This window comes from Dermacentor albipictus, chromosome 2 (genome assembly GCF_038994185.2).
Source record: "Dermacentor albipictus isolate Rhodes 1998 colony chromosome 2, USDA_Dalb.pri_finalv2, whole genome shotgun sequence".
Lineage (NCBI taxonomy): Eukaryota > Metazoa > Arthropoda > Arachnida > Ixodida > Ixodidae > Dermacentor > Dermacentor albipictus.
The window spans coordinates 42,448,483-42,472,052 of record NC_091822.1 but is presented as its reverse complement, the minus strand read 5'-3'; the positions used below and the strand labels follow the sequence as shown (position 1 = coordinate 42,472,052).

The window sequence follows — 23,570 nt, the reverse complement described above, 5'->3', positions numbered from 1 at the left end:
TTACGTCGAAGAGCAGTCTCTGGGTCGTCGGAGAAGGCTTTTGAGCTGTTGCGGCTTAGTGATGAAGAGACTTTGAATTATGTTGAAGTCTGGTACAGGAACTGTGGTTGTCGAGGTAAATGCAGCGGAATCCGTTAGGAAAAACGCATTGCTCATTTCCACAATTTCTTCGATGTATGTGATCGTCGTGTCATGTTGATGTACTTGAACTCCCAGCTATAGTTTGTCAGCATCACTTTCATTTCCCTCCGTGCATTCGAGCTATTTGTCTTGAGACGCAAATAAATGGTCGAGCAGTACACATTTTTCGCCTGCGATGACGCCTTCTCCGTCTTGGAGCATTTGGGTGCCGATTGAAATGGCGATGCTGGAGGGAGGGGACATGCTTTCTTGTCTTTCGAACACACTCAAGGCATGGTGACTACGAGAGCTCTCCGGCAGTATCGCTTGATCTTCTGGTAGCGTTGTTGACTTCGACTTCAGGTCAATGACTGCAGTGTGTTGGTCCAGTAAGTCCATGCTGAGAATTACATCTCGTAAGCACTGTTGGGGGATAACGAAGATGGCAGGGTAAGTCCGGTCATGAACGGTAATTCTTGCCATGCAGATTCCAGTCGGCGTAATTAGGTGTCCTCCAGCAGTCCGAATTTGAGGGCCTTCGCATACAGTCTTAACTTTCAACTGGGCAACAATGGGTCCACTCATGACGGAGTAGTCGGCTCCTGTGTCTTCTAAGGCGTTGACTACGTCGCCGTCGATAGGCACCTCGAGGTCGGTGGTTCTTTGTCTTCCGTTGCATTTATATCTTAGAGTCGGATCAAGTCTGTGCCGTATTGGCATGTGGCTGGAACATCGCATAGTCAGGTCTTTAGTTGATGCATTCTTTGCTTCCAGGTTTCGTCGGGATGGCGGCGTGTCGTTGTTATGTCGCCGGGATAGTGTCTACGGCGTATTTGTCGGCCGCGGAGGATATTTGTCAGTTCGATGAACAGTGGGAACGGGATGGTTTGCGAAGACGGCCTAGCTGACTGCTTCAGGCTGAGGCTGTGGCGATTCCGGCGGTGCTTCGGGAACTCCCAATGACCGCAGGATTTCATCGCGACCCAGGTCAGCAATCGAATCAACTTGGCACTTCGATGCTAGGGATATATTTCGAAGTTCTTTGCGCACAACTCGCCTAATTGTCTCTCCCCAGACGTCGGAGCAGAAGGTTCGAACTCCTATAGAGTCTTGCATTGAGCGGCGATATAAATGCATGGTGCGCAATCCTAACGTCTGCTCAATCGTTTGTTCCTTCTGACTGAAATTTTGCTACGATGGTCCCCGGGTGGTGCTTCAGTCGGGCCAATAGTTCTTATTTTACACCTTGTATGAGAAGGCGTACTTTCTTCTCGAAAATTTCCGGGTCGGCATGGCGGAAAAAACGACTCATCGCTTCCGTGAATACCGCAACGTTATCGTCAGGAAGCTGCGCTCGGTCTTGTACTAGAAGCTCAGCCCTTCCTCTTCTGACGACAGTTGTGATAGTCTTCAGGAGTTTGCTGCAGAACAGGTGCATTGGGTTTAACTAGAACTCTCGATTTTCTAACGAAGTCATTGCGGAGTCTACGAATGAGAAATAGACTTGGCGCAATTTTCCTCCGGGGTGGCACTTGTATGCTGACACTCGCCCTAATGTCTCGAGCTAGGTCTGCAGTCCTTCCGACGAAGTTCCACGGAACGTAGGTGGCTGCCTGGGTTGCTGCAGCACTACCCTTGATGGCGATGCCGTTGTCGTCGTTGCTGCTGACGTGGCGTTGATTATTCTGCTCTGCTTCGGCAGTAGATTGTGCTCCGGAGGCACGTTTTGCAGCTTGCGGCTAGCTCGCTGGCCCTTGGCGACGTCGGTGTTATCTTCGTGGCTCGGGCTTGCCTCACGGCATTGCGAAGCCATTCGGTACATGAACGCACTAGCACCGCCACCAGATGTCGTGTACTAGTGACGATAAAGAAGACACCATAACGGTGAATGAAGAAACTAGTGTTTTATTCGATGAAACTGTGCCCTCAAAAGCAGGCTACTCTCAAAGAATGATAACAGCTGCGAACACTGTCGGTGATTGTCGAAAATCTGACCAGTGGGTCAGGCGCATCGTCCTTCATGCATAAGTCCTCGATGGTTCCAGAGTAATTGCTTGAGCCCGCGTGTTTTCCAGAAAGTGCTACACAATGCCCGTCGCGCAAACATGCAGTCAGATTAGACATAGTTGGATGACAACGACAGATAGAACCAACGATAACATTCGAGAAACTTCCGATAAATACAGGTGCGTCCTGAGCTGAGCGATAACATTTGTCAAGCGATAATAAGCGGTCACCTGATAAACAAGTACACGTGTCATTATGTAAGCAAGCATTGATCCAGTAGGCGTAGTCTTCCCAGAAATCAAAATACAAATGAAGATAAACTGTTTGTATATTTCGAAAAGAAGCAATCAAGAACTAAGGAGAATACACTTTGTATTGACACGTGTACTTGTTGATCTTTATTGGCTGACCGCGGTTCACCATCTACGAAATGTTATCGCTCAGAACAGGAGGCGCCTGCATGTATCGGAAGTTTCTCAAAAGTTATCGAGGGTTCTATTCTATGTAGGTTGTCATTGAAACTTATGCAATCTGATTGCTTGTACGGGGGACGCGAATTGTGTAGAACTTTCTGGAAGACACGCAGGTGGCAGCAATTATTCTGGAACCTCCAGTGACTCATGTATAGAAGACTGCGCGCTTGACCCACAGATCAAATTTCGATGATCACGGACCGAATCCGCTGTCATTGCTGTTTTAGAGCGCAGCTCTTTGGCGTCCGTTCCTGGGTTTCGCGTCGTCGTCGGCGTTGTCGTCGGCCTCGTAACCAGCTCCGCCCCCCTTTCATCCCCCCAGCGCTAGCAGCGACCGACTGATACCGCTGGATGCCGCTGACGCCGCTAGAGTCAAGATAACGTGACTGCATAGAACACCGTTGCCGCCATGCAGAAAGAGGAGGAAAGGGTCCCCCCCCCCCCTGTTCTTGTGTGGCGGATAGGGTGCTCTTCAGTTGCCGACGCGCCGGTTATTTCACGTAGGCCCCGGCACGTCGACGAATACGTGACCACCTTCCCACGGCTAGACCTGGTTCTTAGCGCTGCGGAAGCGAGGGTATCATATTGTTTGTGTCGGCATCGGCGGCGTTGTCCATGAAACCAACTCCGCAGCTGGGGTTGACTCACTATCGGCGTCAGCGGCATCAGTCAGTCGCTGCTATCTCTTCCCTCCTCCCTTTATCGTTTTGTCCGCTTACTGCGCGCGCTTCTGCCCCCATCGTTTGCCGCTGGGTGTACACGCCGCCCACCTCCCCCCTCTTCCTGCGAGTCTCCGGATGTCAAAGCGCCGGCTCGAACTTAATTCCTTTCTTCGCTCCTCCTCCAATGCAACCCCTGTGCGGTGGCAATCAGAGAGCCAGATCGGTGGCGGCGGATCTGTATATGTGCACCGCCCGAGCCGAAATTGCCGCTGCCGTTCGCCCTGTGCGGTGGCAATCAGAGAGCCAGATCGGTGGCGGCGGATCTGTATATGTGCACCGCCCGAGCCGAAATTGCCGCTGCCGTTCGCCACTGCGAAATTATCTGCCAGTTCTTTCTGAGCCATGAGCGAGACGACCGATGGAAGTCCTCCGTCTGCTGCTGCTGCTGCTGCTGCTAAACGAGCTTCCAGAGCAGAGGCCCAGCGCCGTCGCCGTCAGAATCCAGAGGTGCGTGCCGCCGAAGCAGAAGCTTACCGTCGCCGCCGTCGAGATGATCCAGGAGTACGCGTCGCCGAAGCAGAGGCTAAGCGCCGCCGCCGAGAAGACCCTGCCGTTCGCGCCGCCGAAGCGGAGGCTCATCGCCGCCGTCGAGAGCAACCAGCAGTAAGCGAGGCTGAAGCAGAAGCTCATCGCCGCCGCCGAGAAGACCTTGCAGTTCGCGCCGCCGAAGCGGAGGCTCATCGCCGCCGTCGAGAGCAACCAGCAGTAAGCGAGGCTGAAGCAGAAGCTCATCGCCGCCGCCGAGAACGTCTTTGAGAATCAAGCATTGGTGTACCAAGTCGAACATATATCAGTCTATTTCTCCGACCACAAAGCTTCCTTCATGACTGTCAAGAACTGTTAGTGGAGTCTTTGTTAAAGGAATACGTGTGAAAAATAAAAAAAAATTCTGTGATAGCGCATACATGTGTTGCTCGATTTCTTTGCCTAATTCTATCGAAAAGGTGAAACAGCTTATTTGCTGCGCTCAAATTTCGCATTAGGAAGTAACGTAATCGTCGGTAATTTTTTTTTGAGTGTAAACACTGTAACTTGCTTTTGTGGGCACAAGTCCGCTCAGTAACAAGTTAGTTTCGTACTTCACAGTTTTACCACTGTGCTATTCACCGTCCCTAACACGTGACATATGGTGCAGGTGCTAGTGCATTCATGTACCGAACGCCCCCAGAATACCAAGCTCGAGCCACGAAGACTGCACCAACGTCACCAAGGACCAGCGTCCTAGACGCAGGACGCAAGGATGCTGCTGGAGCACGGTAGAAGATCAGGTAGTGCATGACCACGTCGGCAGGCTGCAATGATAGCCCCAGTGTCGCCAACAGCGATCGTCCTGCTGCAGCCCAGGGAGCCACCGATTGTTCGGTGGTTCTAAATTTGGGGACCCGGAAAGCTGGCTGGAGATGTATGAGAGGGTCACAACATTTAACTGCGGCAACAGTCACAACAAGCCGCTCCATGTCTTTTTCGCATTGGAAGACGCCCCCAGGACGTGGTTCGAGAATCTAGAAGCCATCTTAACGACATAGACATAGGACCTGTTCCGAAGTGGCTTCCTGCTGACTATCACAAACGTCGTGTGCCAAGAGCTGGCCCAAGCTCTACTAGAAACCCAGGCGCAGCTTCCCAATGAGACCACCGCCATCTTCACGGAGATGGCCTATCTTTTCCGGCATGCCAACCCGGAAATGTCGCAAGAGAAAAAAAGTCCGCTTCATGATGCGGGGAGTCATGCAAGAAATTCTCGCTGGTTTGATCACAATCCACCGTACACCATAGCTGCGTTTTCTAAAGAGGCATCGACAATTGAGGAAACTCTGGAAATGTGTACTAGGCGACATAACCGAGAAGAGCTCACGCCACAGTGCGCCATCTGAGCATTTGGTCCTGACGACCTCGAAGGGACCACCAGGGCCGTTGTTCGCAAAGAACTAAGTAAGATCGTGCCTTTGTCGCAACCTCAGCTGGCCACTGATATGGCCAAGGAGGAGTTCCAGCGATCACTTGGAGTTCCTCAGGTACAATCTCAATCGCGGGAACCGCAGCTACATGTGATAACATACGCCGTCGTCTCGCGCCGCCACGTTCCATTGCAGCGCCCCCGCCAGGGCGCCGTAGCGACGCCACACCGTCGTCCACCACCGCCGCTGCCAGTATGCCTGGCCCTCACCCAGACCCAGTGTTCCAAGGAAGGCCGGTGTTTTGGCGCGACCTCGAGCATTGTCCGCTCTGCTATCACTGCGGAGAGCGGGCCACCTCTACCGCCGGTGCCCATACCGCGAAGTGGGAATACGAGGGTTCACCGTCAATACTCCGCGCTCGCAGCGAGGCGAACATCCTCTCGATATTGCCCAATATCTCGCCGCCACTCAGTGGAGCCCTCGACGAACATAGCGTCTGTCGAGGCCGCTACCGGTCGCCACAGCGCCGACCATACACTACCAGAAGATAGTGCCCTCTACTTATTTTCCGTTTTCTGCTAAGTGATAACTAAAGAATTTCACGCTCAATTTGCGTTGAGCTTAAGCAAGTTCTATTCGTGAAGCTGTTGATTCTCCTTGCCACCTTTGACCTACGTGTTCTGCTAAGTAGGTCTAATGACTGCAGGGAAACAGGTGGTGGCGTTGACCTGAGCTTGTGCCCCTGGAAAGCTTTTCACGGTCCCTGCAGGAAGAAGTGCTTGTGGCATGGAGTGGTTGAAGCTGTGACCAGTTGGCTTTGGGAAACCAGGCTTTTTAAGGCTGACCTGTCTTTGCCGGAACATAAATGAACATCGGCAGCCTGATTCGGCTTCTTTCTTGAGGCCTACTGCCATGATTGTCTAAAAACAAAACTTGTCTCCACAGGCTACAAAAAAAAAGAACGATAACTTTCTTAGCTATGTAATTATCCCGGAAGAAATATAAGTTGTATTCGTAAGTTTGTCGCACTTTACGGGTGATGCAAACGTCATTGTACGACGCCATACTCAGGAGAAAGATGTGGCCGTTGTGAATATGGTTTCCAACAAATCACATGACCATATATAAAAGTAAAGTCCAAGTACTATAGTTAGAAGTTTATCATAGCTTCTGTATCTGGCACTATTGGAATGAGACACTTCTACCATTATCCTTAGCGCAGTAAACATATTTCAAGTTATATTTTTATGGGGTGGAAATTGCCGTAATCTTCTCTGAAAAAAAAAAGAGTCGCAAGGACATTCTTGGTTCACTTTATTTTTAAAGTCTTACAACACGGTTGGACAACAGCGTTATTGTCTCGTCTCGAACAAGAATATAATGTGAAATGCATTTAGAGGCCGGGCATGAGAAAACAAAACAAAAACAAAACAACAAAACTTTGCTATATTTCTGCAATTCCGCAAGCTGCGTAGAATGTATAACATCAAATAAATTTTCCCGATTGCACAGTGTGCTGGGTTTATAGACGAAGTGAGATATATTCAGCGCAAATATGATCACATTACATTGGCATGCAATAATCGTCATCTCACAATACAAGAGGCGCAGCCTAAATTTCAGAACAAAAGACGTTCTTTAATCTGAACGCTGTAAATCGTAGCATGCATGTGCACCACTTCGTTACACAATAGAAACGGAATGCCTATGTATTACTCATGCAATTGTACCATTGTCTAAAAGAAATAATTTTCCAGTCCAAGCCTGCCTCATACCAGATTAGAATTAAAGCATCAGCTTACACAGTCAACGTAAGAGGAATACCTCATCTTACCATTTGAACTTCACGGTAAATAGACCTCAGTTCACGCCAGCATCCTGCAACGCTGAACCTTGCTGTATGTTTTACAGAGAAATTAGAGTGGTAGCACTTAACTCTAAAGCTATTCAGGACTGCCGCGTTGTAGAATACATATAAAAATGGCAATTCATGTGTAGCAGCTTAGTTTATTTGCTTGCACAACTTATGAAGCGCCAAATAAAATTACTTCTTCTTGCTTAGCATTTTTGTCTGCTAGGCCATAATCGAACGACGCCAATATATGAGCCAAATAACCCACATAGCCTTGTTTGGCTTATATATAACCATTTTCGAATATTGCCACAGCTGCACTTTGTCAGATGAGTGACAATATTGAAAGCGTGCTTGTCCACGAGATCTGCAAACTCAGAAATAGTGACCACCTACACAGCTGAGTAGATGGCCATGTGTCACGTAGTGAAAAGCTGAGAGAAACAAATCCTTTCCCTTGGAGGGCACCAAGACCGCAATACCTTGGGAGACATGGGTACGTGACCGGAAGCAGAACTTTCTTCGCAGCTCTAGCAGAACAGCAAATAGTCTTTTAGTTAAAGAATACGATGAATGAATAATGTTAAATTACCTCGTTTCTATTACGTATCAACATAATCATCTCAGTTTCATGCATAGCTATTCTCCGCTTTAGCAATGCAACAAGTTTTACAAAATAGTCTGTGGTAATTGCATTCTCTACTCTGCTGTGTCCAAATTCTTTTGCAACTGATACACCATTTACAGCTAGCCTCCGACATTATTACAAGCTAAACGTGTTGCAGCGTCGCAAGCAGTTGCAAAAAGAAAATCTGTATTTTTGGTCACTACAATAAAAAAGTGAATGCAAGCAAGACAGTAACTATCGCAGGTAGTGAACCACTGCTATTAGCGCGAACGTTTAGATGAACGTTTAGTATGCTCTAAAACCAACAGAAGCGTCTATAGAAGTTATGTTCGCAACTGAAGGCAGTTTTATTCTATGTTTTTAGCACAGGTGAGCCAGTGGTTATGAGCACCACACGCGAAATTTCGATCTCAATTGATCTGATAGGGGTGCCACGTAGATCGATCTTAAATAATAGGTGATCGTTTTTGCCATTCACGTGTCATTTCTGTCCTTAGACGCAGTTTACTCGCCTTGTGAAGCAACATTTCTGTTCACAATGCTGGCTTACCACACATTTAACACGTACGCTATGCAAATCAAACAACGGAAATTGCATCGGGCTAACCTTATGAGGAAGTTACGAGCGCGCATAAACTGGAAAATTCGTTGAGGGCTGGCTATCGGATGTCCAAGCGCATAAGCGCACCCGAGCATTGGACATCTTCTTCGTTGCCGCAGCGCGCAGAGTTTGGTAGACGAAGCAAAACACATTCAGCGAAAATATCTTCGTGCTATGATGGTACAAAGCGGCAAATTCTAACAAGCAGTGTGTCAACCAGCGTAACCATTCATAGCTTCTATCCTTTACTGACGATGCTTCAGTAAGAGGCCTTGCTCTATTGTTCAGTACATTTTACGATAAACTAATAATGTTAGCAGCACAAGACGTTAAAATGCGGTTAAGTATGCAGGTGCAGCTTTGCCAACTGCTCGTTAAATCCTCCGAGATCGCACGCGCAGCGCACGGTGCCATCTGGTGCCTGACTGTGCGCACGGAGGAGAAAACAAAAACGGTTTTGTTTTTGTATTTATGCTATAGTTGCTGGAAGAGTTAAAATAATTGCTTGAGAAGTAAATGAACTCTGAAAAACGATAACTTTTTCTTTCTCACAAAGTAGCACACTTTGTACAAAGAGCCAAAGCAAGGAGAAAAAAGCAGGCAGGTCGACAAGACGACCACCTTGTTTGCTACTGGGTTTTGCGAGCCCTATTCCATTGCAGTGCGCTGTATTAGGGTTTAGTATGGTGCTCATTTGGGCTTGTTGGTTCATGTAATTAACGTGTAAATAAACAGTTGTATCACTACTTCTTTATGGGTGGAATTAAACTCATGGAACAAATCTTGGGTGCACGCTAGATTTAAAAAAAAAATAAATGTTGAATCGTTGCGACAACTCGGCACAGGGCGCATGTTTTTATTTTTTTTACAGTGCACGCTTTACTAGATCCTTCATCTCCGGTCACCGTCGCGTAGTTTGCACACATAACAGTGAATGTCCGTCAACTTTATTCTGCCGTTCAAAAGCGTGCGTGCTTGCCGGAATTGTTTCAAGGTAAAGCGTGCCAAATTCTTGCGATTACATCTAACTGTAATCATCGACAACACATGAACAGGGCCGATTGTGCGTAATCGTGGTGCGTCAGTGAATGAAGTTTTCACAGAGATGAGGTCTTTTGGACTATTATGGCGTCTTTGAAACCAACTATGGTACACTTCAGCAAAGCCCTTTCACTCTTGGGCTCACTCATGGGTTAGATCTTTCTCGCATTCGAAAATTTCATCTGGCCATACCACTTGGATCTACAGGCCGCCATTTCTCTTTGAGACCATATTTGCTGAATGTAAACGCCATTACGGTCATTATACCACTCCCTGCTTTTCGGTACTGAGTTATAGTGCGCACAATCTTTTGCGCAGAGCATCAATGGGACATCCAGTGCACCAGAATGTGAGCGACTAAATTACAAGTTTGTTTATATTGACACGTATGTTCACAGCCATTGTTTGATTTAAGCATATATGTTGTACGAGGCACTACAAAGCGCTGATACAAAATAATGTGAAAACATAGCAAACACACTCATACATTTGCGCATATGATCGGCGTCAGAAGTCCCTTATGCGCGGCCATCTGCATCCGCAACAGAGCGTACGAAAGCATATAATATAGTTAAATATATGATCTGTTATTGCAGGTTTTGGTAGAAGTCTAGATCTTACAATCTGTACGTCTCTACATATTGCGTACGTTTTGCGTTTTCAATGAAATACTGTTAAATAAAAGTGTGAACACAAACGCTCATTTAGACAGGGTGTATAGTTTTGTTCGCAATGAAATATGCACGTAGATGTAACAAAAATACGAGGTTCTGTCTGTTTCATGCAGACAAGCGCAGGCACTTCTTTATGCAGCTACGAAGTCCAAGTCCGTAACACTTAAGACGCCGAGCACATTCCCTATTTCAAAGGAAGATATTGCCATATTTTTACCTGCAACTGCTCCGTGGAATGGCGAAATTTTTTTTGCAATGAGCGCTGAATATTCGCGTGTTCGTCCGTTTCTCAGCCTGCTCAGTGCTTACCGTGGCTTAACTTGCGCACTCCCAGCTCATCGCAGGAAACGCAATAGCTTTTGAAACTTAGCAGAGCATTTACGCTGCGCTCCACTGACATTTCAAGCAGTGATGTGGCTCGAGAGCACTGCGTTTAATTCGCTTTCCAATCCAGTGCGTCTGCCAAAGATGCGAGCAACGCGATGTTACCTTGGCTGCAAACGGACTTTTGAAGGAAGGGGACGCATTACGACACTCCTCTCAGTCTGTTCTGCAGCGGAGCGCGGACAGCGTTCTATGTTTCACTACCCGCATGGAGTTTGCGAGCACGTGCATTAGAGCGCTCCCGTTGAGCGGCTGTGTGCACATCTTCAGGAGCCACGGGTCAAAATGAAGCAAGGCGTACACGCTCGCCCTAAATATATACTGCTGTAGCAGCACTTGTCTGCTTACTAAAAGTCCCGAAAAGCTGCTTACCTATTAGCGAAGGTGTGGTGAAGGACCCCACAGCTGCAGCGGCGGACATGAACCCGAGAGCCATTGGCAGGTTCTCTTCTCCGGCTACCGTGGACAAACTTTCTGAAAGGCCCACGTTGATGTAACCACAAGGTAGCCCCAAGGCCAGTGCTACGATCCAGAAGCCAAACTTCTCTGTCAGGAAGGCAAGGCCACCGGCGAGGATGGACGCCAGAAGGTAAGAGCAGGCTAAGAGCACTGGGGTCGACAGTAGCTTGCAGTCAGTGAGGAGTGGAATGACGAGCCTACACAGGGCATCTGTCACCGAGAAAAAGGTGAGAACGTGCAGCGCGTCGTCTTGGGCTACACCGCTGTCCGCAGAATAGTCAACAGTCACTGTAAGGTATGTATCGAGGAAAAAACAGTAGGCCCAAAAAGAATAGGCGATCACGTAAAAGCGCGATCTTGTGACCACTATTGCAGCGCTTTCGATTAAAGCCTTCCATTTTGACCCCCTTGGACCTGGAAATCCTGCAGCTGGCCGCTGTTGCTGCTGCAAATCAATCGGAAGAATTTCTTTGGTTTTACTACCCAAAAATAATGCTGGAACTGACGACAATAACAAGTCGTGCAGTTCGGCGGGGCTTATTCGATTAATTTTGTTGGTCCTGGTTGGCCATGTACACAACGGCAGATTGCCAGTGGCTGAACAACAACGGGCGGTTGAAAAAGGAACGTGATTGTTAGGAATGCCTTTCAATATACTACTAGTTTCCGTTGGTCTCCTGTCCGATCCACTAAACGATTGACTGCTGCTCAGAATGGCAAACCGGCCTGAGTTATCACGTACATAGCTTTTCGAGACGCTGTTCACGCATCGGCAAGTGCCGGTTACCGAAACTTGCTTTTGTGCACTGTGGCAGTTTGAGCTTGACGACAGCTTTGACTTTTTTGTGTTAGGGGTGGCGTCCCACTGCCAGCACGTCTCTTCCGCAGAGGTTCGCCGACGATCACGAAGCAGGAGTGCAAACGCAGGAATATTAAGCATGCATGCCCCGGTGAAAAGCAGTGTGCCGCGTAGGCCATGCTCTTCGAGGGCGTAGTTGAATATTGCGGGAAATATGAATGACGCCGCGGGAGCTCCTGTCATCACGACACCTAGGGCGAGACCTCGCTGCGACGAAAAGTAGTCCGTAAGACCGACGACGCTGCAGTTGAAGATGATGCCTTGTCCTGTGCCTGCGCCAGAGAGAAAAGTTTCTTAAGAACCACTGTTACGTCATCATTTAGCTACAACAACTTTAAGCAGCAAGAAAACAATATTCGCTCAATACCTTTGATGTTCTCTATTTGATTTTGATTGTTGTATTCATATGGGAGGTTGTGGCCAAGTACTGCACCAGGGTGGCCAATCCTGCTTCTGGTGAGAGAGTGCGTTACCAGTTCTGGTCGCCGGGATCAGGCCGCACTCCAGGCCTGTTTGTGCAATTTTCTCAACAAACGGTTTTTTTTTGTATTTTCCGGTGGAGAATAGCGCGGCACCGGGATTTGAACCATGGTCCTCTTGCACGGGAGACAGATACTCTACCGTCCCCGCAGTAGTTAAATTAAAAAGTTAAATTATGGGGTTTTACGTGACAAAACCACTTTCTCATTATACGGACAGGCCGCCATTGGAATCTGAACCTGGCAACGTTTAACGTTAGAACGTTATCTAGTGAGGCGAGTCTAGCAGTGTTATTGGAGGGATTAGAGGGTAGTAAATGGGATATAATAGGGCTCAGTGAGGTTAGGAGGACAAAAGAAGCATATACAGTGTTAAAAAGCGGGCACGTACTGTGCTACCGGGGCTTAGCTGAGAGACGAGAACTAGGAGTAGGATTCCTGTATATTAAGGAAATAGCTGGTAACATACAGGAATTCTATAGCATTAACGAGACGGTGGCAGGTCTTGTTGTGAAACTTAATAAGAGGTACAAATTGAAGGTGGTACAAGTCTATGCCCCTACAGGCAGTCATGATGACCAGGAAGTCGGAAGCTTTTATGAAGACGTGGAATCGGCGATGGGTAAAGTCAAAACAAAATACACTATACTGATGGGCGACTTGAATGCCAGGGTAGGCAAGAAGCAGGCTGGAGACAAGTCAGTGGGGGAATATGGCATAGGCTCTAGGTATAGCAGAGGAGAGTTACTAGTAGAGTTTGCAGAACAGAATAATATGCGCATAATGAATACCTTTTTCCGCAAGCGGGTTAGTCGAAAGTGGACGTGGAGGAGCCCGAATGGCGAGACTAGAAATGAAATAGTGCTTATACTCTGCGCTAACCCTGGCATCATACAAGATGTGGCCGTGTTCGACAACGTGTGCTACAGTGACCATAGGATGGTAAGAACTCGAATTAGCCAAGACTTGGAGAGAGAACGGAAGAAACTGGTACATAAGAAGCCGATCAATGACCTAGCGGTAAGAGGGAAAATAGAAGATTTCCCGATCAAGCTACAGAACAGGTATTCGGCTTTAACTCAGGAAGAGGATCTTAGTGTTGAAGCAATCAACGACAATCTTATGGGCATCATTATGGAGTGTGCAATAGAAGTCGGTGGTAAATCCATTAGACAGGATACCAGTGAGCTATCGCAAGAGACGAAAGATCTTATCAAGAAACACCAATTTATGAAAGCCTCCAACCCTACAGCTAGAATAGAACGGACAGAACTTTCCAAGTTAATCAACTTGCGTAACACAGCTGACATAAGCAAGTGTAATATGGATAGAATTGAATATGCTCTCAGCAACGTAGGAAGCCTTAAACCAGTTAAGAAGAAACCAGGAATAGGCAAGAATCAGATGTATGCGTTAAGAGACAAAACTGGGAATATCATTACTAATATGGATGAGATAGTTCAAGTGGCTGAAGAGTTCTATACAGATTTATACAGTACCAGTGGCACCAACGACGACAATGGAAGAGAGAATAGTCTAGAGGTATTTGAAATCCCATAAGTAACGCCGGAAGAAGTAAACAAAGCCTTAGGAGCTATGCAAAGGGGGAAGGCAGCTGGGGAGGAACAGGTAACAGCATGTTTGTTGAAGGATAGTGGGCAGATTATTCTTGAAAAACTGGCCGCTCTGTATACGCAATGCCTCATGACTTCGAGCGTACCGGAATCTTAGAAGAACGCTAACATAATCCTAATTCATCAGAAAGGGGAGGCCAAAGAGTTGAAAAATTATAGACCGATCAGCTAACTGTCCGTTGCCTACAAAGTATTTACTAAGGTAATCGCAAATAGAATCAGGAACACCTTATATTTCTGTCAACCAAAGAGCCAGGCAGGATTGCGTAAAAGCTACTCAACAATAGACCACATTACACCATCAATTAGGTGATATAGAAATGTGCGAAATACAACCAACCCTTATATATAGCTCTCATTGAATACGAGAAAGCGGTTGATTCAGTCGCAAGCTCAGCAGTCATGCAGGCATTACGGAATCAAGGTGTAGACGAGGCGTATGTAAAAATACTGAAAGATGTCTATAGCGGCTCCACGGCCACCGTCCATAAAGAAAGCAACAAAATCCCAGTAAAGAAAGGCGTCAGGCAGGGAGATACGAGCTCTCGAATGCTATTCACAGCGTGCTTACATGAGGTATTCAGAGACCTGGATTGGGAAGAATTGGGGATAAGAGTTAATGAAGAATACCGTAGTAACTTGCGATTCACTGATGACATTGCCTTGCTTAGTAACTCAGGGGACCAATTGCAATGCATGCTCATTGTCCTGGAGAGACAAAACAGAAGGATGGGTCTAAAAATTTATCTGTAGAAAACTAAAGTAATGTTTAACAGTCTCGGCAGAGAACAACAGTTTGCGATAGGTAGCGAGGCACTGGATGTGGTAACGGAATGCATCTACTTAGGTCAGGTAGTGACCACGAATCCGGATCATGTGATTTAATAATTGGAAGAATAAGAATGGGCTGGGGTGCGTTTGCCAGGCATTGTCACATCATGAACAGCAGGTTGCCGTTATTCTTAAAGTGAAAAGTGTATAACAGCTGTGTGTTACCAGTACTCACGTACGGGGCAGAAACCCGGAGGCTTAGGAAAAGGGTTCTGTTTAGATTGAGGACGACGCAACGAGCTACGGACAGATGTATGACGGGTGTAACATTAAGGAATAAAAAAGAGCAGATTGGGTGAGGGAACAAACGCGAGTTAATGACATCTTAGTTGAAATCAAGAAAACGAATTGGGCATGGGAAGGGCATGTAATGAGGAGGGAAGATAACCGATGGTCATTAAGGGTTGCGGACTGGATTCCAAGGGAAGGGAAGCGTAGCAGGGGGCGGGAGAAAGTTAGGTGGGCGGATGATATTAAGAAGGTTGCAGGGACAACATGGCCACAATTAGTACATGACCGCAGTAGTTGGAGAAGTATAGGAGAGGCCTTTGTCCTGCAGTGGGCGTTACCAGGCTGATGATGATGATGATGATCTTTCGTGTTTGCACTGTATTCTATGGGAGGGTGTTGTTCTATTGAATAAGTAGCAGTAACAGCAAAGGTGATATTAATACACTTTCCATGCCCGCCGCTGTAGTCGAATAGACCTGCGTTACTGAGCTCGAGGTCCCGGGCTTCATCCCTGCCGTGGCAGCCCTATTTCGATGAGGACGAAATGCAGGAACGCTCGAGCGCGATGCATGGAGTGCTCTTTATGAACCCGAGGTGGTTAAAATTAATTTGGAGCCACCCACAACTAATGTGCCTCATTAACATCGTGGTTTTCACACAGAAAACCTGCAGTTTAACGTTTATTTATTAGCTTATGCTCTTTAACATTTAACCTTAACTTTTATTTATTAGCCTATGCTCCAAGAAATCGATTATGTACCGCTATTGTATTCTTCCTGTCCCTCGGTCATACAAAGTTTATGCGTGTTTATTGTGGAAGGAGGACCCTCTGAGGAATTGTCAAGTGCAACGCGGGATGTCGAACTGTGGGGAATACAGTGTATACATATATATTACCGCGTAACGGCCGCCTCTTGTGTTATTGAGGCATGCATGACAATAGAGAATGGGGAGTACGATGTCTACTAAAGAATAGCCTAGCGAAAAGAATTTTTGACGAAAGCGATATGGTCAATATGGTAGCTGGCCCTGTAAAAGCGCAGAATCGCATGTGTAATGAAAAAGTGGTCTATGTCTACGGCATGTCACAGCTAACTTTAGCAGGAGTTTAAAAATATGGGAATGCCACGTATCTGGACAGAACCGACGCCCTGTTGTGGGCCGTCACATAGAGATACTTAAACTATTATTTCTGCATTCCGCCTAATTAGATAATTAGCATAAATCAATTAATGAGTTCTTCAAATTTTATATTTTGACGAAAAGTGCTGATGAGAAAACTGTAGAGCAAAATTAAAAACTCCCGATAAAAATTTTTGTTGCTCAATGCGTGCTACATAAGTGTTTTTTTCCAGGTGTGAAAGAATCCCGGGAATAAATGCAATGTGCCTCGAGCGACCGGTCGCACGACAATTTTACGTGCATTTGCGGGCTTCTTTAACGCTCGGAAAACACTTTTATGTGGCACGTATTGAGCAACAGAAAGCTGTATAGGGAGTTTTTCATATCGCTCTACAAATTCCTGATTCAGTATTTGCACACACACACGCACACACACACGCAAACACACACACACACACATACACATATATATATATATATATATATATATATATATATATATATATATATATATATATATATAATATTCGCGAAGCTAAATAATTATACAGACTAATTATATAATTAAGAGGAATGAATCTACAACCAATGGCACACAACAACACCGTGGTTCTGTCCAGCTACATACCATTCGCATATTTTTTTTAAACTCCGGCTAAAGTTAGGTGGGACACCCTGTATATGGAAACCTTTAGGCATGATGATCCTACAAACAGTTCGATGAGCACTTGGAATAACAACTGAAAGATATCGAACATCATTAGAGTACACTGATCAGCGGTATAAATGCGTAGATACAGAAAACGAAGGCTACTACGCAAGAAGGAACTATAGAACAGGCACTACAGTGGTTCATAACGTTATTTCGAATGCGCAGAAGGCATCACATGCGACATGTAGTAGTAATATTAACCTAAAGGTATACTTGATTACTCATAATGTTTTTACCCGCCGTGGTTGCTCAGTGGCTATGGTGTTGGGCTGCTGAGCACGAGGTCGCGGGATCGAATCCCGGCCACGGCGGCCGCATTTCGATGGGGGCGAAATGCGAAAACACCCGTGTACTTAGATTTAGGTGCACGTTAAATAACCCCAGGTGGTCAAAATTTCCGGAGTCCCCCACTACGGCGTGCCTCATAATCAGAAAGTGGTTTTGGCACGTAAAACCCCATATAATATTATTATAACTCATAATGTTCTGACACATCTTTATTGCTACTTGTAAGCATGCACTCATTGTGGGTGCGTCGGCACGTTTGAGTGGCTTGAGCAAAAACTTAGCAAACAGTTATCCGGCTAAAGCATTTCGTTGCGCACACGCTTACGCCGATGTTCTACCGCAGACGACTAGGACGCCCCGCCATGTTCTCTTTGCAATGATGCAACAAGCGATGTCTGGGTATCGAACATGTCTCTTCAATCTGACTTTCTTTTATTGCGATAGCAATTATATGGACACTCCAGGCACATTTCTGTCGTCCGTGTCACCACCATCGTAACTTTCATTATGAAGTCTAAGGGGGATAAAATCGTCACCGCGCGCCGTTTGCTGCATATGCGAGTGAAAGCATAGGGAAAGAAATTGTACAAGCGTGAGAGGGGGAACCGGCCATCGTGGCTCAATCTGGCGCGCACGAAGGTAGAAAGCGGAAGCGGAGAGAAAACGCTTTGTCTTCCGACGCGCGAAAGGCCATGGGGGTATGGGAGGGATGGAAGGGGGAGAGGGGCGGTGTTGTGCTGAGGCAGCGACTGCGCATTTTGCGACCGGACGCAAGGGTAAATGACGATCGCGGCACAATCCAGCAAACCTTATATGGAGCAAAGCTGGGTGTAAGTGCGGGAGTTACCTTGGACTACACCAAAAAAAGCGAACTTTGCACGGCCGCGCATGGTCACGCGAATCGTATCTTGAAAGGGACCTGTAGACGCCTCAAAATTTTGTGCTTGCTGTTTTAACACAACAGCGTTAAGGGTCCCATGTCGCAGAAAATCCCGCTTCAGACTTCGTTCCGGCAAAATATTTTCGAACCACCCATACCCAGGCCCTCCATGTGGCGCAAGAAATTTGCTAAACAAATTGAATTTCTCAAGTAAAATACGTAAAAAGTCGTAAAGTACGACTTACACACAACTTTCAGACATGATAGCGTCGGGTTGGAATTTGTCTATGCGAGAAAACAATTCTGTTACGTGAAAACTAAAACAAACCCCTTCTCTAGCGTTTCTACCATACATAGACTGGCCACGGCGTCCGCCACTTGCGCGCGCTAGCGCGTGAGTATCTCGGGGGCCGTGGAGCAGAGCGCCCGATTCTTGCAATACTTTAAGATGGCACTAGCCTCCGCCGCAACGCTGCCCAGGCAAAAGGCCGCGTTTCTACCAGAAAGCCTGCCTTCGTGCATAGCGTTCGCAGCCGGCATTTGCCTGTAAACACTGAGTCTAGAAGCGGAAGAAGTGTCCAGAACTCACTGGCGCTCTGGGCCTCTCTCCGTTATGCAATTTCTAACGTTTTTGCCATTTTCGTGAGTGACTTCATGAAGGATGAGCGAGAAGATGTTCCTACGACCACCTGAGCAAGCTCAGCCGTCTGCTTAATCACTGATTTTTGGACGACCTGCCTTTGGAGGCTCCACTCCTGGGAGAGCTCAACGCCAGACGCCATGGACTCTGACAGCGAGTACAACATAGCCATGGGCCGCCGTATCAAGAAGATGCGCCATATGTCGACTGAGACGACTTCATCGAATCAGAGTGAGCAGGAATCTTTCATCGTTTCTTACGTGCCGCTCTCGACGCCACACACCATGAACACCCTCAGCAGGCAGTTTCTAACCGAATCTTTTGAAAGTGTCGCCCCTGGGCAAATCAACGAGATCAGGATAAAAATGACAATAAATGCGAACAATTCCGCAATATTGGGGAAGTTAAAGAGCATTTGACAGTGAAGCACAATCCCCGTCCGCTCCTTTATTACTTACGAGATGGAGACAACGACTGGTGTGATTTCCGACGTGGAGCTTGACATAAGCATGCGCACCTCAAGAGTCTTTTGAGGTCATCGGTGCGGATTCTTGAGATTCACCGCTTGGGAAACTCCCGATGTCTGAAGTTAATACTTGCTTTTTTTACATTACCAACACCTGTAAAAGTGGGCTACGTGGTACACCGTGTACGACCATTAGTTCCGAGGCCTGTTCAATGCCAGAAATATCAAAATATAGGACATGTGAGCGCTGTTTGTAGAAGTAAAACCACCTGCTCGCGTTGCGGCGGAGAACATAATACCACCGACCGTGATGCTTCTCCACTTAAATGTCCCAACTATACTGTTTCTCACTAAGCGACTTCGAAGGAATGCCGAAAAATGAAACAAGTTCGTATTCTTCGAAAAATGGCAAGAGACCAAACTTCACGTAAAGAGGCTGCTCAGTATGTTCGCCAAAGTGACCAACGCTCGCAAAAGAAGCGCCACAAAGCCATTTCAGAAGAACTGCATAGTGGGGCACAGGCGCCACGACCACCTCTGCCTGTGCGTGCATCGAGGATGGTAACGGCGCCTACTGCTAATTCAAGGTAGATGACAGCACCCGGCAAACATTCACCTCCACCGGCTGATACATGCACGGCGCGGCCTTTGCTGCCGTTTAGGCCAACGGCCGTGCCAGCGGGCCCTAGTGGTCATTTGCGCCATGAAACCGAGAACGATACGGCCAATGAAACCGGCGGCACTACAGGCAAGCAAGGAGATGCTCACAATGAGATGGAGAGCGTGCAGGAAATGCTGAAGCACCTGGAAAAGTCAATGTGCGTGATTCTCGGTGTTCTCCAGAATCGGGCCCCTTAAAGTGCCCTGCAGGTGCTCGCCGTGCTTGAGCCGCTAATCGCAGCACTTTACATGCTATAAAGGTTTTTTTTGGCGCCTGTGCTGCTCACGCAGGGGAGGCTCACACACCAGCTTCGTCCTAGTGCCTTCAAGTTCACTTGAATTGGTGACTACTGACTAGATACGGAAATCGATAGTGGCTTCATGAATGAGCTTTCTGAATGTTTATTATCAGAATGTTGAACTTGCTTTCACCGTTGCGCATCCCTATTTCTGTATCATCATCGTCCCTTATCACACCTTTATGTCCCCGTTCCCCCTCCACCTGTCCAGAGTATCAGGCTAGAGCGTGTTAGCGCAGGCCTACCTGGGAAGAGTAAGAGGTCAGGGATCTTTCAATGCTATCTCATTCTACTCTTAAAACTTTTAAAGGTGAAGCTTAATGGTCCCCCAAATTTTTCTCGCTACTCTTGCGTTCAAGCGATAGACTGCGCGATGGTCACTTTGCTGGCTCCTGCTGCCATGCTTCCTCACAGCAGTGCCATGGAGAAAGAAATTCAACAAGAGGGGACACTCAGCGAAAACTGGCAACATGAAATATGTCAGGATAGCGTTATCGCCGACCGTTTGCTGCCGCCAGCATCGGAATCAAAGTAATGTAAAATGAAGTTAACAGACATTGTTTTATATATTTTTTAAAGTTCTCTCCCGGCAAGACTAATAATATCTGCTTATGAATTAAGTCATTCTTTGTGACTTACTTTTCTTGCGTTACCTAGCGACAGGCCAATTACGTGCCAGATGCATGCGTCATGCGTCAGACACGCTGCCGGAGCGAAAGAGGCCGGCAGCGCATGTGAGCGTGGACCTGTTCCGCGACACGTCTGCCTATTTTTCTTTTTATTGGATTTAGCCTGGCCTGTTGGGTTCCCGGCGTATTGTTGCGTTCCTTCTGCACGTCGATACAGCAGCACTGCACCATTGGACTAGGGCAAGGCGAGAAATGTTGTTTGACAGTCTGCGACCCATTTCAAGCAGTTAGGCTTACGGCACGGAACCTACATTCGTAACGCAGTCAGTGAAAAACAATTCAACCGTCCTGGCGCAGTACACTTGAGTTAGTGACTCTTACTGGGAGATGTTTGTGATACGTTCTGTGAGTACCACATTACTGTAACTCATTTCGGTATTTCTTGTGCGTGCTCCCCGCGCCTGGTGTTTTGACACAGTTAGCGAAAAGCAGTTCGGCTGTGTGACGCAGTTAGTTTTGCGTGTACAGAACGTTATTGGGACAAGTTCGTGACGCTTTGTCTGACCACAACATAATTGAAATTAGTTTAGTTACAGTTTGGGATAACTGTGAGGCACCCTCCGTGTATGTCTGTCATGACGCAGCAAAAATCAGCTCGGCCGTGGTGACAAAGTTAGTTTGGTGTATACTGAATCTTACTCGGACAAGTTTCTGACGCTTTTTTGTGGTACTGTAACGACATATACCTCCTTAGGGTACTGATGCTTGTCAAAAACGACGAGCGATCGCCAAGAGTGCTAACACGGGAGAGCTCCTAGCAGCGGCAGAACGTGCAAAAGGCAACACCAAGGCGCTTAAGCACCAGGAACTTGTAACTAGAAAATTATCTCTTATGAACGACTCAAAACAGGCTTTGCAACCAAGCTTTTGTCTTGAGTGCGACCCTAAGGAATTCTGCGAGTGTCCAGCGTGGTCTGGTTGAGAGCCTGTGTTGTCACCACCGCTTTGCATGCGTAGCATACTATCGCGTCGATGAAATCCAAGTTCTTTTGTACGATCGCAGCCGCGCCTGTATTCGTGCTCTTATTTTGCAAGGAATAAGTCCCGGAAATGAGGGAATGCTTGGAAATCGGATGTTTTCATGATATGTACGGTATTGTTTGAGATGAGTCGGGTATTTTCTACGTCATGTATGTAAAAGCGAATTGCCTTTGTTTGTAATTCCGCCTGTTCACCACTTTCGCACGTTTAGTCTCTACACGCCTTATTCCTATAGGATGTTAATACCAAAATGACACATGCTCGTAATTTTTTCAGCTGATACCGTCCGGTGGAGCTTCGTACGGGAACTTCTGCTGCTTACCTGGTGCCACAGCTTTGGATGAACGCACAAAACGCCCGGAACTAGCATTTGTTTAGAGCAAAATAAACATTTGCTCACTTCACAAGGCGTTTTCAGTGTTGTTTGTGAAATTGCACGCTTTACAAATTTAATGGAGGCTTGTAAAGATCGTTCGCAATCATTATTACTTAATGACACCTCCCTTACCAGTTCAATTAGTAAGCGAAAGTCTTCAAATTTATACGATCTATTATAAAACTATTATCCTTACTTCGTATAGTTGTCTAGTAATTTGCTATCGCAATCGATTCTTCGCTTTTCGGGTGAAACTGCGACATTTTTTGCTTAGCATATGCGATGACAAATTTCTTCCAAAATTCGTTAAAACACCGCACTCCTTCCTCTTCCCGCGGCATTTGCGGAAATTAGTGCTCAACTTACCACCGAGGACGCCCAGAACAACTGTGAGAAAAGCAGTTCCGTTGGCGAAGGAAGCAGCTATGAACGTAACGCTGAGCAGCATACCACCGGCAACTGCTGCTGCCCAGACGGTTAGGACCTGAATGACGGTGCCTCCTAGAAGGGCTGCATTGTGAAAAGAAACGGACACAAACTGTCAACCAGCCCTTGTGACATATCCCACCGTGATGATGAGCTTACTATCCTGACACCTATCGTACCGCTAGCATGCATGGCAGTCATGCTTTTGGAATGTATCAAAACGAGCGAGACAAAATAAATGCACTATATAGTAGGGCCTAACTTTACATTTTTCTTCAGGCGCGTAGATAGCTACGAAGGGATTGACTTTGGCGATTGCCTTCGTTGCGTTTGTGATCACAAAAGACTGAGAAAAAAATATTTTTTACTCATGGAGTTCAACAACACTTCTTAGGAGAATTAGAGAAGTGTTTTGTCGCACTAAAATGAGGGAGGAGCTTCGCAAAACATCGATGAATCTAGCAAGGTTGAGGAAAACTACAAAGGGGAACAATTTGTCCCCCATCCGAGTGAAGCGCGATGATACTAAGAAAACACATACGGGATTCCCTTGAACGTTGTTGCTTTAGGCGGTTGGATAATAAATGCGATATTCGTTTGTAGTTTCACGATACTGTAGGCTGGATGACAAAATTTGCTATTCAGGAATAGATTAAGAGCAGTACTGTGTCGAGGAGATCTTGGGCCACGCAAAACTAGTTTTGAACAGTGCGAGAACGTATCAAATGACATGTGCAAAAATGACAGTGAAATCATGTGCACTCGTAGTTCACGCAACCTGGGAACCTTTCACAGAAAGGGTGGCGCATCGGAATTTATTACGTTATCCCCGGCGCCTTGGTTCACGTATTGAACTTCAGCCTTAACTGGTGCGCACGTGTCAGCCATATTTAAATTTTAATTTTATGCTGCGGCGCCACAGTGAACACGCCTAGCCGTGTACCAGGTCTCCGTCTTGTCTAGGACAATACTTTGGAAATTGCACGAAACCACTAAGCCTGCGGTGTTTGAAGAATAGTTGACATTTTACGGCTTCGCAGACGTGACAGGGAACAGAAAATCATTATTGTGGAACCACCTGAGCAGTTATTAAGCTGTGGTCTGGGGAGCAGATTTAATTCTGTGAGTCAGGGACGCT

General features: G+C 46.8%; 1 protein-coding gene across 1 annotated transcript in view; it reads right to left on the bottom strand.

Annotated features, from left to right (window-relative positions):
• The window catches only part of LOC135912771 (monocarboxylate transporter 9-like), a 120,576-nt gene that overhangs the window by 21,844 nt on the left and 75,162 nt on the right, over nucleotides 1-23,570 (bottom strand). The window contains exons 3-4 of the mRNA XM_070532849.1: nucleotides 22,373-22,516; nucleotides 10,773-11,990 (exon numbers count right to left, since the gene is read on the bottom strand). Of these exons, the coding sequence (XP_070388950.1) occupies nucleotides 10,773-11,990; nucleotides 22,373-22,516 (1,362 nt within the window). The remainder of the gene's footprint in view (nucleotides 1-10,772; nucleotides 11,991-22,372; nucleotides 22,517-23,570) is intronic.